Source organism: Branchiostoma belcheri, unplaced genomic scaffold (assembly GCF_001625305.1).
Source record: "Branchiostoma belcheri isolate BF01 breed outbred unplaced genomic scaffold, Haploidv18h27 scaffold91, whole genome shotgun sequence".
Lineage (NCBI taxonomy): Eukaryota > Metazoa > Chordata > Leptocardii > Amphioxiformes > Branchiostomatidae > Branchiostoma > Branchiostoma belcheri.
In genome coordinates, this window is record NW_017804587.1 from 1,074,768 (window position 1) to 1,088,727 (window position 13,960).

Here is a 13,960-nt window from a genome sequence, read left to right on the forward strand (position 1 = left end):
CCTTTGGATGAAGTAGAAAACGAAACACATTTTCTTTTTTACTGTCCCTTTTATGACGATCTTCGAGAAAATATGTTTCGTAAAATTTATACAAAATCACCTGACATCATATGGGAAAGAGATGAAAATAGAATTAAGTGGCTCTTTAACGAGGGTGTATCTGACCTAGCAACTTTCATTTATCGAGCGTGGGGGAAAAGAAGAAAATACCTGTATTCATAACACATCAACAGTTCTCACCTTTTGTTACTTCTACACATTTGTTTTCTCTTATTTATATTTGATTTACCTTATGTACTTGTATTTATTTTGTGAAATCTTGGTTCTTTATCAAGTTTATGTACAGATTTGTTTATTTGCATTTATGATCTGTTATGAGTTCACTCTGTTCTGCTTAATTGTATATAGCCTAACTTTATTTGTGTTCACATTTTGTTTGGATTCTGTACCTCTGTTTCTCTGTTGTTTATGTATTATTTATTTTCAAACGGTGTCGTATAAGCCCACACGGGCTGGGCGTGGTATGCGCACGACACGAAAATAAAGTTTCATTCATTCATTCATTCATTCATTCATTCATTCACTTCCACCACCTTAACCTACATAATGTCAACCCGCAGGATAGAGGCAAGTGTCGATCTGCCATCAAGCCTTAGCATTAGTGTGCAATCATGTCTAACCCTCAGAAGATGGGGAACATCAAATGCTAAACTCAGGATAGTGAGTGAGTGAGATTGTGGGTCATTCTAACAGTGACCATCATGAACCTATCTTGTCATCCTAAATGCTTAAATCCCTTACTGTGGTAATTACAAAATACTGTAGTCAAGCCATCTAAGAAGGACTTATTACCTCTGCCTTCCTGTGATCCAGGACATCATATGTCTTGCTGGTGGCAGACCTGACAATAGTCTGGAACCGCAGCCCGATGTTGTCGATGCCTTCAATCTTGACATCAGACAACCCTGACAGCCGCTCCATGGTGGAGATCATGTCACCAACACGCTCCAGACGTTTGCAGAAGGTGTCAAACTTCCCAAAGATGTAGTTCTCACTGCAGGGAGTCAATACATTGCTTTAACTCTATGAGTAAAGATAAAGGTAGTTCCGAAAGCCTTTGCAAGGACACAGGGGCAATTGGTTGTTATCCACTGTGTCCAAAGCACAGTATTGGAAGTCAGAGCCCATCCCTCTCCTTACACTGCCTTTTACCTCCTCATCCAACATCAGGTACTCATGTTACACCTTGGTGGGGTGAGGAAAGTCATGTAAAATTCCTTCTCAATTACACAAGGTCTAGCCAGGAATGCAAGGAATCAAACCCTGACCTCACTTACTGAGAATTCTAAACTTTGTAAGTTGCCATTGCGGCATTTTTGCATAAGAAAGAAGTCTTTGTTTACCTGAACTCGAACTGCCTCTCCTCTGGGCTCTCCCTCAGTTTTTCCTTAGTCTTGTGGAAGGCTCGCTGGTACTCCGAGTTCAGCCTGATGGAGTCCTGAATACGCTTCAGCACCTCCATCCTGATTTGCAAACAGAGAAAACATTTCCATAAGCTGTCAGACTTCTAGGAATTTTTTTACCTGTAAGTTGACCCTATTGTGTTACTTGTTGACCTGTTGTTATTCTGCCTGTCAATCTTCCCCACCCTCAAGATCACCCCATTACCAGTGTCTGACCAAATAAACTTATATCATTCATGGCTGTCAATCTTCCCACTACCCATGTGCTGTCCACCTACTGTGTCTGGACAAGCAGACACACAAACCCATATCTCAATCACCCAAAAGAAAAACTTCCATACGCTGAAGTAAAAAATCTAATTTGTAAGTGCTGATTATACTAACCATACATTAAAATATGCCCATTGCACTTCTGCCTTAAATTCTAATGCCCCTTTATAAAGATATTATGTTCCTGTCCCTTATTATTGCATGTACATGTGCACAATCTGCTAATATATATATATATATATATACATGTACTAATAACTTTAGACCCAGTAATGGGGATAAGCAGTAAGAAAGAAGAGCCACCTTTCATGTTCCCAGATCCTGGTTGTTCCCTGGTTGATGTAGGCCTTGCAGGTGGTGATCATCTGGTTGGTGACCTTGACAAAGAGAGAGGTCATGCGTTCGGAGGTGTTGTAGTACTGAGAGATGGAGTGGATCATCCGGATGCTGTTCATCAGGCTAGGGATGTGCTCAACCATGGAGGCCTGGGAGGGAGGCAGATTTCAACAGTACTTAGACAAAATATTTGACATTTGTAGTTTTTGTTTTACATGTTTTGTATGTTCTGCTACAAAAACATGCACTGCCAGTCAAACTTGCCCAAGAAGACCCGGTGACTCAGGGGACCAAGAAAAGCTGGTCTCTCAGGACAGGCGGTCAATATAGACAGAATTTTTAATGCTTGTATCAATGGAAAAAGTATCTAAGGGACCACCAGAAGTGGTCACATTAGCCATGTGGTGCATTAAGCAGTTCCAATCGTTGTAAGCAATCTCAAACTTGAAGATAATGTCAAAACTCACTGCCAACAAAGGTTCTTTTAAGGTACTCTTCTTAGGTCTCCTTACTACAGATGCCCATGTTTGCAAAGTTCTGAATTGTTTTCAAAAGCAAACCTTTGATGGTTTGATGCTTTGTTCAATGACATGATCCAAAATTCTTGATAGGTTTTTCAAACTGACTTACCGGTGTACACTTGACCAGTGGTCCAAAGAACTTGTCCAGTGTGTACAGGTACTTCACGTTGTCTTTTGCCTCGTTGGCGGCGTCTGTGATGCGGACGTCCAGCTCCTTCCACCGCTTCAGGGCCTTGGACTTGGCGGCATTCAGCACACCAATCACAGCTCGGCACCGGGGGGACTTGATCTGTTCCAACAGGCTGAGTGGTAAGATAATAAACAGCTGCATTAGTTTAATTTTGTTTAATTGACAGTTTGAATGATTTAAGTGATGACATTTAACCTTATTACTTGTTTGAGACTTGATCCGTTCAAACAGGTCAGAATATTTAGTTTCATTTTGTGCAATTGACAGCTCTTTGAATGTTGACAATTAACCTAATTCCTTGTTTTCTTCCAACTATCTTGAACTATCTTATAACTGTCCTTAAAATTTGGCATGAAGATTTTTAAAAACTTAACAAGTATTTAGTTTTAACAGTTAATACTACATTCATCTGATAATGAAATCATTTGCATCAAACTGCACCTGTTGAACTTGGCCATCCGTTTCTTCCAGTGGTCCAACTCGGCGGAGGGCCCGATGTCGTCAGCCTCGCGTCGCATCTGCTCGGACTCGGCCAGAACCTGCTCGATCTGCCGCGCCCATAGGGCCAGGAGGGCCTCCATTTTCTCCACTTTCTCCACGGAGGTGGCTGGACAAAATTTAAGGAGCTTATTTAAGTATGAATTACGACGCAATTTCTTAAAATTTTGCAACGGCAACATTTTTTTCTGCCGCTCCCACAAGACCAGTATAGCTTCTATCTTCTCCACCTTCTCCACGAATGCGGATTTGTTTGCCCCGGCCCCCCCGGAACCTCAATTTCCCATCCAAGCCAGCCTAGCGGGGACCAATAGGCGGGCAGCATTTCGGCCAGACCCACAACCCGCGCTTTAGCAAGATATGGTTGAAAAAGATGTTTCTCAAACTTGTTCAAAAGATACATTTGTAAATTGTTTTCTGAAATTCTGTGTCTTTGAATAGTTGGAGCAAAATAACTACCGAGCCGAGTTAAACCATTTCGGCACTGGGCTTCTGGTGCTTACGTCGGCCGCGCGGCGTACAAAACAGTATCTTAGGCGAAGTCTTTGTGAAAATGTAAGAAAAGAGGCCTTGCAGTCCTGTCCTGCCGATAACCTTGTTGTCTCGATTAAACTTTGTTACCCAGGCGGTATGATCTCGAAAATATTCTTACATTGTTTATCTGACATTTCCAACTCCGATTACCTGCCGCGCCGTATGGAAGGATGCTGTTCAACCCCATTGTCAAATGGAATCGACCGCAAAGTGGGCGTGGCGCGGAATGCTGGTCACCCATTGGTCGCCGCTAGGCTATGTGGATGTGAAATTGATGTAGGCCCCCCCCCTCCAGCCACACACTTTCCTCTCACCCCATTCCATGTTAGACCCGACCAGGGACCGTTACAGTGCGCCAGGCTTTTTCAACACACAAAGGCAAGGCACTTTACAGCTTCACAACAGCGTAGCTGCCCACCTACCGGCTTGCATGAAGTCGGCCGGCGTGCGGAGGGCGTCCAACCCCGTGTCGTCCGGCGGCTCGGCGATCACAACCTGCCCCTCCATGTTCCCCTGCGCCCTCCCCGCCCCCATTCCGCCTTACACCCGACCAAGCACTGTTACAGTGCGCTAGAGTCTTTATACACACAAGGGTATGGCCCTACCCTCTTACCAGTGTTTAATAACTACCCGCTTACCAGCTTGCATGAAGTCAGCGGGCGTGCGGAGCGCGTCCAACCCGGTATCATCCGGCGGCTCAGCCAGCACGACCTGGCCCTCCATGTTCCCCTGCGCGCTGGCCAGGCTGGACACGAACTTTTCCAGCGACTCCAGGAAGTCCTGAACCGGCGCGTTGGCGCTGGACTTGCCGAGCTCGCCCCAGTTCTGTGGGGAGACGGCGCGTGAGTAAGCAAGAACTTTCAGCACCAATCAACAGATTTCAGTACCAAGGACAGGAACAACCACTACGTACATGTGACATCTTGGTTAGTCGTATCGGCAGAACGCACTGTGCCTGCACAAAACCCGTAATGTATTGCACAAAGCAAGAGTAGAACGTCTCGTTTAAGGTCATATTCGCGTATTTAGATTAAGGATTCCAGTCCATAGTTTTCAAATGCTGTGTCAAAAAAGATACCGTCTGCACTGGGCAAAATTCTGATGCAACGTTGACCAAAATATCCAACAAAAAACGAGAAAAATCCGGGTTTCACGCAGATACAGTACCGTTATACCCACGTGTTTGTGTGGGAAAACAAGTTGCGTTTCCGATTTCAGTAGGCTTCGGCTGTCTATTTATTCTATCAAAAACAATGTAAAACTGAACGATTGGTTCATCCAATTTGCAAAGTAAAAATTTTCATCTGAAGTATACAGTTTTACATACTTAAAACCGTACACACGCGCGCGTATTGGCAACATACGCTCACCTCTGTGGACTTGAGTGCAGGTAGCATGATGGACGACATGAGCTTCTGTAGTCCCTGTAGCATGGTGCCGTCACCGGCCTCAACCGAGCCGAAATTCACCTCCTGTAAGTATGTAAACACGTAAGAACAGAAATGAAAACAGTATATCCTTTTGCTACAAATGCTACTGTCTTCTAGTCTTTAAGTCAATAAGTCAATAATTTGTCTTCAAGAACTTCATTCTCTACGAAAAAAAGAACTGTTTCTCTAACACGTCTGTCGCTTATATGTCAGTATGATACAATTGCAATTAGTTCTAAGATGTGAACAATACTACAGATTTGCTGTACGTAGCTAGGAACACTGACCTTTGAGATGTTCTCCACTGTAATGCCCTTGGGGGTTGTGCGTAGGAAGAACAGACACTGGCCAAGCAGAGGCTGAAATGCGGGTTTTGTGGTCAGTTATCGTACCTGTACTAACATGTTTGACGATCAAGACCCATAATGGACTGACTATTGCTTCTGTTTAGAAAATGCATTTGCACATCTACATTATTTGCATTGCAGCACAAGTTCGCGTTCATATAAAACTCATCATAAAATATCAACAAGTTATGCATATAAGAAGACGGGGAACTACGTTCTTACCTCGTCCTGGCCAGTGGTGAGAAACAGGCGTTTGGGACCGCCCATGCTCTGTGATGTTTCTGCTCGCGAGGACGTCATTTCTCGGTTCTGCGTGCACAAGAAATTCAGACGTCAAGAACTGAAGACTATGAGTGTAAAAGCTCCTTTGTTTTCCTTTAGTTTCCCGTGCCAAATGAGCTTAAATTATTTTTAAGTCCTGTACAGTAGTTACTTACCAAGCTGGCGTCCTGGTAGAAGAACATGAGTTTCTTCGCTCCGTCCGCGCCGAAAAACTCCTCAATTAGATCAAACTGTAAGCACACAAACATGCAAATCCTGATGAGTCACACTAATATGATGAGTACTGAGCAAAATCGCAGTATGTACAAGTTTGTTTTGATATCCAAAGAGTCTTATTACTTTAAAACTATGATCGTATAACCATGAAATATACATGTACTGTAAAATGCGATCGACCATCATGCATCGATGTTTGTGAGATGTAAGTTATTTGTTGTCAACGAATGTTGAATAATGATAGACAGTGGGAGACTCTGTACCTTCTCATCTCCCAAGATGCCATCCTCCACCGCTGTCAGGTCCAGGGACAGAGCGTCCGCAAGCTAAAGGGTAAAAAAAGAAAGAAAAAAGAGATACTTGAATTCTATTTTATTTCAGAGTCAGTGCGTGGTATAGTGGAATAGACACGTACGGGAGCCTCGAAGTCTAAGTAAACTACAACAACTGTCCGTCTTAAAAATAGTATAACCTAGATTTTGTAACACCATTCGGCAAGAACTTTCTTCCGGTAATTTGTATTTACTCTAACGTTACCGATTTCTTAAATTTCTTTACGATGACTTTGTTCCCTTATTGTGCACGTTTGTTCACTTGACATATATTATATGTGGAATGTGGAATGTTATGGATTTAATTTCTATCCATAGAATGGTGTGGACGTGCAAATCGCATCCGTATCACGTATTTACAGTCTAAGTGAGACACATTAAAACGCCGTGTTGGTCAAATCTACAGGAAATGAGACACTTTGCTTACAGTTTAATAAAGAGAGATGGCCTTACGCGCTTCAGAATTACAGAATAAATGAAATTATAAAATCTGGATCAGCCGTTCTAAATCTTTACAGCACCAGCCCTCACAATCCACCGCTGCAGCTGAGTCAACGAAGAACAGTTACCTCAGGTCTTACATCTCGTTAAATTTTCTCAAGATTTAATAAAGAAACACGCCTCAGAATTACAGAATAAATGAAATTATAAAATGTAGATTTAGCCATTCTAAATCTTTACAGCCCCAGCCCTCACAATCCACCACTGCAGCTGAGTCAACTCCGTACAGTTACCCCAGATCTTACATCTCGTTAGCGGAAGCTTCAGTTTTAACAAGCTTAGCTCCAGGTCGTTACAGCGTGCGTTAAGGACCTCTTGCTGACTCAAGTGATCGTTTGTTCGTTACGCACTGCTTAGCGTCTGTCAACAACAGCTTAGAAGTTACGACTTCGCCCTTCAATTGGTACCAAAACACAGAGCAAAGAACATGTGTTGTACTTGTCCTAGCCAACACGCGTGCATGTAACGTTACATGTACTAATCCTCAAATTAGTCTCCACCGGGCCTCAGAGTCCTACAGGGTACGAATTGTAGAATGCGGCAAAATGGAAAGAATAATTGGCCAGGAGAGTCAGTCCGCTGGAGGGTCAATTTCCCACTCCGAAGCGTGGGCAAATGGACTCTACTGTGTCTTAACTCCCCTGACCAATTATTGTCCGTATTTTGGCTAAATTTTACTGTTTTTAAACCCACGTTGTTAGTCTAGTGGGGACTAACCCAAAAGGCATCGGAGAGTCGCGGTTTTTCAATAGTGAACAGTCTCCCTACGGTAACTTGATCAATGCTGTCAATCAGGATTTATCTATCTACTCATCAGTGGAGCAGTGAAAGTGGAAAGCATGACGTAACACGTCGGAGTGCGGCCGGCTCAGACAGAACAAACACTCGTAAAGCCCCGACTTCAAACATGGCTAATCTCCAAACAGATCTTTTGGTGGCTGCAAGACAGTATCGACTTGGCCAGGCAGCACACATTTGCCAGGCATTTACCATTTTCCACCCCTTTGACTTGCGTAAAAAAAATACCAGTAGTACAAAAACGAAAGCCTAATAAAAAAAAAAACCTAAAAGACGTCAAAATATGCCGAAGCCTAAACCGAACTCGTTGAAATAGAATTTTAGAACAGTGGGTTCGATGCGTTCGATCGGGAACGTTCTATTGTTCACTTGTCTGAACTTTCACTTTATTTTCGTTCGCTGACATGGCTGATGTGCTCTGCGCTGATTTTTCTTATCTCTTAATTTTTTCGACTAGCTCGCTTGATTGCTTTCATCCGCCGGAACAAGGGCTCTTGTCCAGTTTAGAAACACTTCACTACCGATAAACAAAAACACTCTGCCCGCCTATCTGCAAGTGATATCAGTAACGTTACCCCGTCACTCTTATAACAAAGTCAAAGAAGGGAATACTTCAGATAGCATCTTGAAAAATTAAGCTATGTTGTTACGGAAAAGGGTGCCTGCTTAGATCACTGTTGGCATTTGGTTCTGGTTCTTGAAAATAATGCAAATGCAAATTTGAAATGCGAAAAAGTAGAAGATCTCACCTTTGTGAAGAGGTAGCGATGCCGCTCGTCCATCTGATAACAGAAAACAGAATCATTAGCTCTCTATGACGTTAGAATTTTATTTGGTGAAAACTAATTGGATAAGAAAGTTAATAAGAAGTCGCAATCTAGAACCACACAGGGAGAAAGAACACCATAACGAAGGAACGTCAGAGTTATAATGGAATGCCATTCCCTGTACCTATTTCCCTACAGTTCTTGAACCAAAAAGTCAATATCGTTTTGTCTTTAAAATTTCTTTCTCCCGCAATCGACTTTCCCGCCTGTATTATAAAAAACACTTCTTTTCAGAACGTTGTAGTCCGGTCCGTAGTTTCAGCACCACGATCCAAAACCGGGGTGCCTTCAGTTTGCTATCGCATGCTTCAGACCATTTTTTCCTGTTGTCGATCTTTCAACGCTGCTTGGCTCATTCTCTACCCCTCCCCTAGGCCCTCTCTTTCCTACCTCTGACTTCAGGCGCTTCGCCATGACCGGAGCCGGTTTTTCCCGAGCCTCGTGCCGCTCGCGTTTCCCTTCCCCCTCCATCCACACCCGCGAGTTCTTCCGCTCCAGACGGACTACTTTTGTGGACATTGTTCTACTTTCTCTTGTTACACTATTAAAGGTGACATATCTTAAACTAACGTTAAGCCAATCCCTGCTGACACCCGTACCAATCCCGTTCCTTCTCGCACCCTCTTAAGATATTGGACTGGGAAAACCTACTCCCAACGTGGATTATGCCATGTTTTAAGCATTGTTATCATAAAAAAGAAAAGCTACGACAAGTATTATCTTTAGTTTTAGTATTCTTTTTCGTTCTATTTTTTGCACGGATTACATAGTTTCCGGATGTCACCAAGGGATGATAGACCTTAGATGATAGTGTCATTTAAAACCTGTCTCCCCTATTGTCGCTGAATGGACTAGCCCAGGCTTTTGAAGAACCGCTCTCCTAAAACAAGAAGTACTTTCTCTTTAACGATCGGCTCACGAGTTCTCTTTCCCAACTTTACACAGCTGCCCGACTATTGTTCTGTAGTATGGCTACGTTACAGTCTCCATAATATCTTCACACCCCTGTATTTGTGAATGGACCATTCTGAAGTGAACTGACGAACATTTAATAGTATATGTGGTGTTTATTTTGGAGCTCTTTGAATGAAATACAGACTTTTTGACATCGTCATAGTATGAGCATAATCACCAGCTTTAAACCACATCTACAGTTAGATTTGCAAAGGTTGAGCGAAACAAGTTGTTCGGTGTAATATATCGAACTGCCGCCGTCAGCGAATCTGGTGTGTTGTGCCCAAGGCCAAGGGTGGCTATACATACAAATGGGTGGAGAAAGTCGGTGAAAAATCAATTTTTAGTGTTTTGCTGGTTTCTCCACACTACCACTTCAGACAGTGCCGAGAGAACGAGTTCCCACGAACAAAGCATTGCTACATGTGTAAGGAATGTGGTATCGACTGTTCTACGGTGGACAAGTATTTCTTCTGACGATAACATCGGAATAACAGGCAAACTAAAGCCTTGTTGTAGCAACAACGTTTCGGGTATATGTAACTTGAAGCTGTTCACATATAAGTTGTCTGAACAAGCTGACAGATTTTATACAAGCGTTAAACCACATAAAATCCTGTCCTAACCGACTTTTGGCTGGTACATGGTACAATACACGTGTCAGGACGGAAATGTCATCTTGAAATATCGCCACGCGAAAATGTAAAATGTTGATCTCCCCACAAAAATCACTGACAACTCCTAATCCTCGGATCATCTCTAAGATTAATTTGCCGTAAATACTAGTACATGATTACACGAGAACACTTAACGTTAACGACAGTTACTGCTAACGGCAGCCTACCTTACGGCGAGGCCGCTTCGACATCTTGTCTCCCCGTCGAACAGTTCGAAACGCCATGAAGTCTTGTGGTATCGTTGCATCAAGAACGTTACAGATACAGCAGCTATCATGTTCTATACATGTACAGCGTCTCTCATATAAAGCTACTGCATGATTAATGCTCCCAGAAGGCGCAGTTTTGTTCTGCTTGGCTGTACTGACGTGGTAACTATTGTTAACGTGTGTTTGTGACATTTCGAGCTGTCTCAGTGGGAATTGATGTGATAAAGGAGGGTGTTATTGTGAAAGCAATCGTAACCTTGTTTTGTGACAAACACTCTCGCCCACAAGAAGATACATGTAACGATAGGTACCCTGGAGACTTTGGACATGGTAACATGTCAGTGAACCAACGGGGTTTTGAAATAGTATTTTAATTGTGGCTTTTCAAATTCTTGACCAAATTGAGCGCTAGCGACCTTGTCGATAGTTAGAATTCCATTACAATATGACGCTCCTTCGGTAGTAGTGTAATGATTTAAAAGAAAAAGGACACAGCACACAGAAAAGATTTCTACATACACACACACACACACACACACAAACACACACACACAGACGGGCACGCACACGCACACATACAGACGGGCACGCACACACACACACACACACATACAGACGGACACGCACACACACACACACATACAGACGGGCACGCACACACACACACACACACACCAACACACACACACACACAGAGAGAGAGAGAGAGGGAGAGATCTGCAGTGCGCTATCTCACCTGTAGGCGGCGCTCCTCACGAGTGGCTTTAGCTTGTTTCTGCATCTCTTTCATGGCTTCTCCTGACAGAACCACGTTCTTGGCCTTGCCCTGAAGCAGAAAGAAATAGTCTGTCAATATTGTTCAACCAAAATCAAAACACAAAGCACCTTCCTCTATCACCAACATCTTTCCTCTTTCTAAACTAATTATTCAATACACCTGCTTTGGTACAAACGTCGTTCCAAAGCGTCACCGCAAACCCCAGTTAAAATTTTGTACCGAACTTACAGCTAGAAAATCCAACTTATTTGACATTTTAAATCGCCAGTGTTTCCTACCTTTCCGAAGTGGTATGGTTATTTTTATGTACTACACCGTATAAAACGCTACTGTACATTGTAGAAACTATCTACGTGCTTTGTAAGATCTATTTGTTATACATAATATAAAAATTCCCCCGTGTGAAACACCGTTGTGTGAAGAAGCGTGTATAACGTTACACCGATAGGGTACAGTATGGAGTAAACCGTTTCTTACCCGGGCCCAATGCCAATGTAACTATCAGGACGCAGTAAGGAAACGGGACAAAGTCATTGGAAAAATTATACCAAGGAGGTTAAATACACTTGTACTTAACATCCTTGATTATACGCAATCACTGAGACCACAAACGAACACAGTCAACATGTTTATATGGAAATACATTTTGTAGATCAAGATAGAAACAGGGCTTTGTGAGGCAAACAGACGAGATATAAAAGCTCTTATAAGATCGTAACATCAGAAAATTTAATTGTTGCACTGTAAGATATTTATTTTGAATTGGATCAACATAGATTTATCTTCACATCCAAGGTGCAGTACCCTGCATCACCGCCAAGTGGGGCTCGCGCAAGTTGCCTCAACCACCTGTTAAGTGGGAAGACAATCAAACCACTGAACACGCAAATAGCCCTCGGTTTCTTTCAACTCCAACGAAACGGATGTCTCTTATGATTGTTGCATTTTTTTCTGAAGACTGCGGGTATGTATGGTTAGACTAGAACATACATTAGAATTTAGATACATGTAGAAATAACTATGTTTCTGCCCATGATAGCAATGAGAACGCCATACTTACCGGCTGAGGCGGCGGCGGCTTGCTGGCCCCCATCCTCCGGGTGGGCTTACGGCCATCGCGCTCTTCTGGCTTATCTGGAAATTAGACAGTGGAAAGTTATTCGTGAGATTTGGTGTTTGGAAAAACGGGTTAGGAACATAAACGTTGACAAATACTGAATCAAATTTTCAACGCATTTCGACATAAAACGTATGAATGGAAATGTGTGCTTTAATCTCTTACGTGTTGAAGTGTGTGATGGTTATGAAAAGGTAGTAGCTGCACGGCATTTGCGTTACACCTTTGTAGTTTATGTGTACGCGTTACAAGCACTTTGATTTTGTGCCTGAATATGCAGTACCCTGCATCGACGCTGGGTGGGGCTCGCGCAAGCTGTCTCAACCACCTGTTAAGCGCAAATACGTGTCTTCAAACAACTAACCACCAAATTAGCCCTAGATTTCCTCCGATTTCAACGAAAAGTATGCCTCATACATCTAATATACTTATTTTGAACCTTAAATATTTTTCATACTTCGAACTTCTCAACCAGCCTGTAGCATCAGTGAATATGCCCCCCCCCTTCTTTTCGGCCCTCTCCTGACATGTGTGTACGCAAGCCGCTATGTTTAGCCCCATTTTCAAGCGGACTCACTCCAACATGCCAGCAGGCATTGACGCTCCACCAAGCGTATCCCTCCGCCGCGGCCTGCTTACAGAGAACAAGTAGTTCCCTGGTGTTTGTGTAGGTCGGTATGTACCGTGGGGAGCGGGACAAAGCTTGTACGGTGCCGTAAGCTTTTGTGGACAAAACATTTTCTTTCTTTCTTGTACAACTTCCAAATCAAAGGAAAATACAGAATCAACAGCAAAACTTCAACTGAAGCGCGCTAAGTTTTGGCAAAGGTACAGCTGCGTTGCGCCTTGTATTTTGTCTGATATAACGTTAACGTTAACGAAATATCGATGGTAAAAAATGGTTTCTTGTGTAATTTTGATTAAAATGTAGACTTGTCTGCTAGGGTGGAATGGTACATTGATGGATAAACTCTTCTATATACCCTTTCAAATGTCTGAAAACGTCTTCTGCATTGTTTGTATCAATTTACTCGACAAGACGCCATCAACAAACATATGCAATGGAAGTAGTAGCTAGTCGCCACTGAACCATGATATGAATGAGGCCACGACAGAGGTGTTACTGAATCCTCCCGGATAAAGTACTAGTAGAAGCTGCTCATCATCAGACCATGACATCTAATAAGACCGCGCCAGAGGTGTTTGTGAATCCCCCCTTATGTACCTGTCACGCTTTGCCGGTAACCAGGCGATGCCATGTACGATTTGCCCCCATGTCTAACCCCCCTCTCCGGGTCAGAAAACCACACTGTCCCCGCATCCAACCACAAGCTATAATGATTTTAAGGGCTTTCATACGCCGTACAATAGACATCCCTGACGGAATGGAGTCTATCATAATAACTGGATTACTGTACAAAGCCGTGAGATCTCAGGGACTGGAGGGGAGGGCGCTTTCCTTTCTCACAGCCACAACTTCCTTGGTTACGGCCTGGGAGGGATTTAAAGGCGCTTTGAGTTATGATTGCCTCCGTGACACATCACTTATGGTAAATTATGTGACAGTTTAACGTGTAACACGGCAATTAAGTCCACTCCACTGCTTTACATTGGCAAGCATTGTTTCGGACCCGATGTTCGTTTTAAAGGGATATTATGCAGCATTTTACATTTTTGCAC

The 13,960-nt window shown here is 43.1% G+C and overlaps 1 protein-coding gene across 1 annotated transcript in view; it reads right to left on the reverse strand.

Moving 5' to 3' along the window:
* The window catches only part of LOC109488027 (dynein heavy chain 5, axonemal-like), a 75,238-nt gene that overhangs the window by 49,496 nt on the left and 11,782 nt on the right, over positions 1 to 13,960 (reverse strand). Inside the window, 14 exon segments of the mRNA XM_019792168.1 lie at positions 853 to 1,054; positions 1,404 to 1,523; positions 2,037 to 2,218; positions 2,700 to 2,892; positions 3,222 to 3,387; positions 4,451 to 4,637; positions 5,183 to 5,284; positions 5,530 to 5,601; positions 5,812 to 5,898; positions 6,027 to 6,101; positions 6,351 to 6,413; positions 8,468 to 8,500; positions 11,122 to 11,211; positions 12,224 to 12,297. Of these exon segments, the coding sequence (XP_019647727.1) occupies positions 853 to 1,054; positions 1,404 to 1,523; positions 2,037 to 2,218; positions 2,700 to 2,892; positions 3,222 to 3,387; positions 4,451 to 4,637; positions 5,183 to 5,284; positions 5,530 to 5,601; positions 5,812 to 5,898; positions 6,027 to 6,101; positions 6,351 to 6,413; positions 8,468 to 8,500; positions 11,122 to 11,211; positions 12,224 to 12,297 (1,646 nt within the window).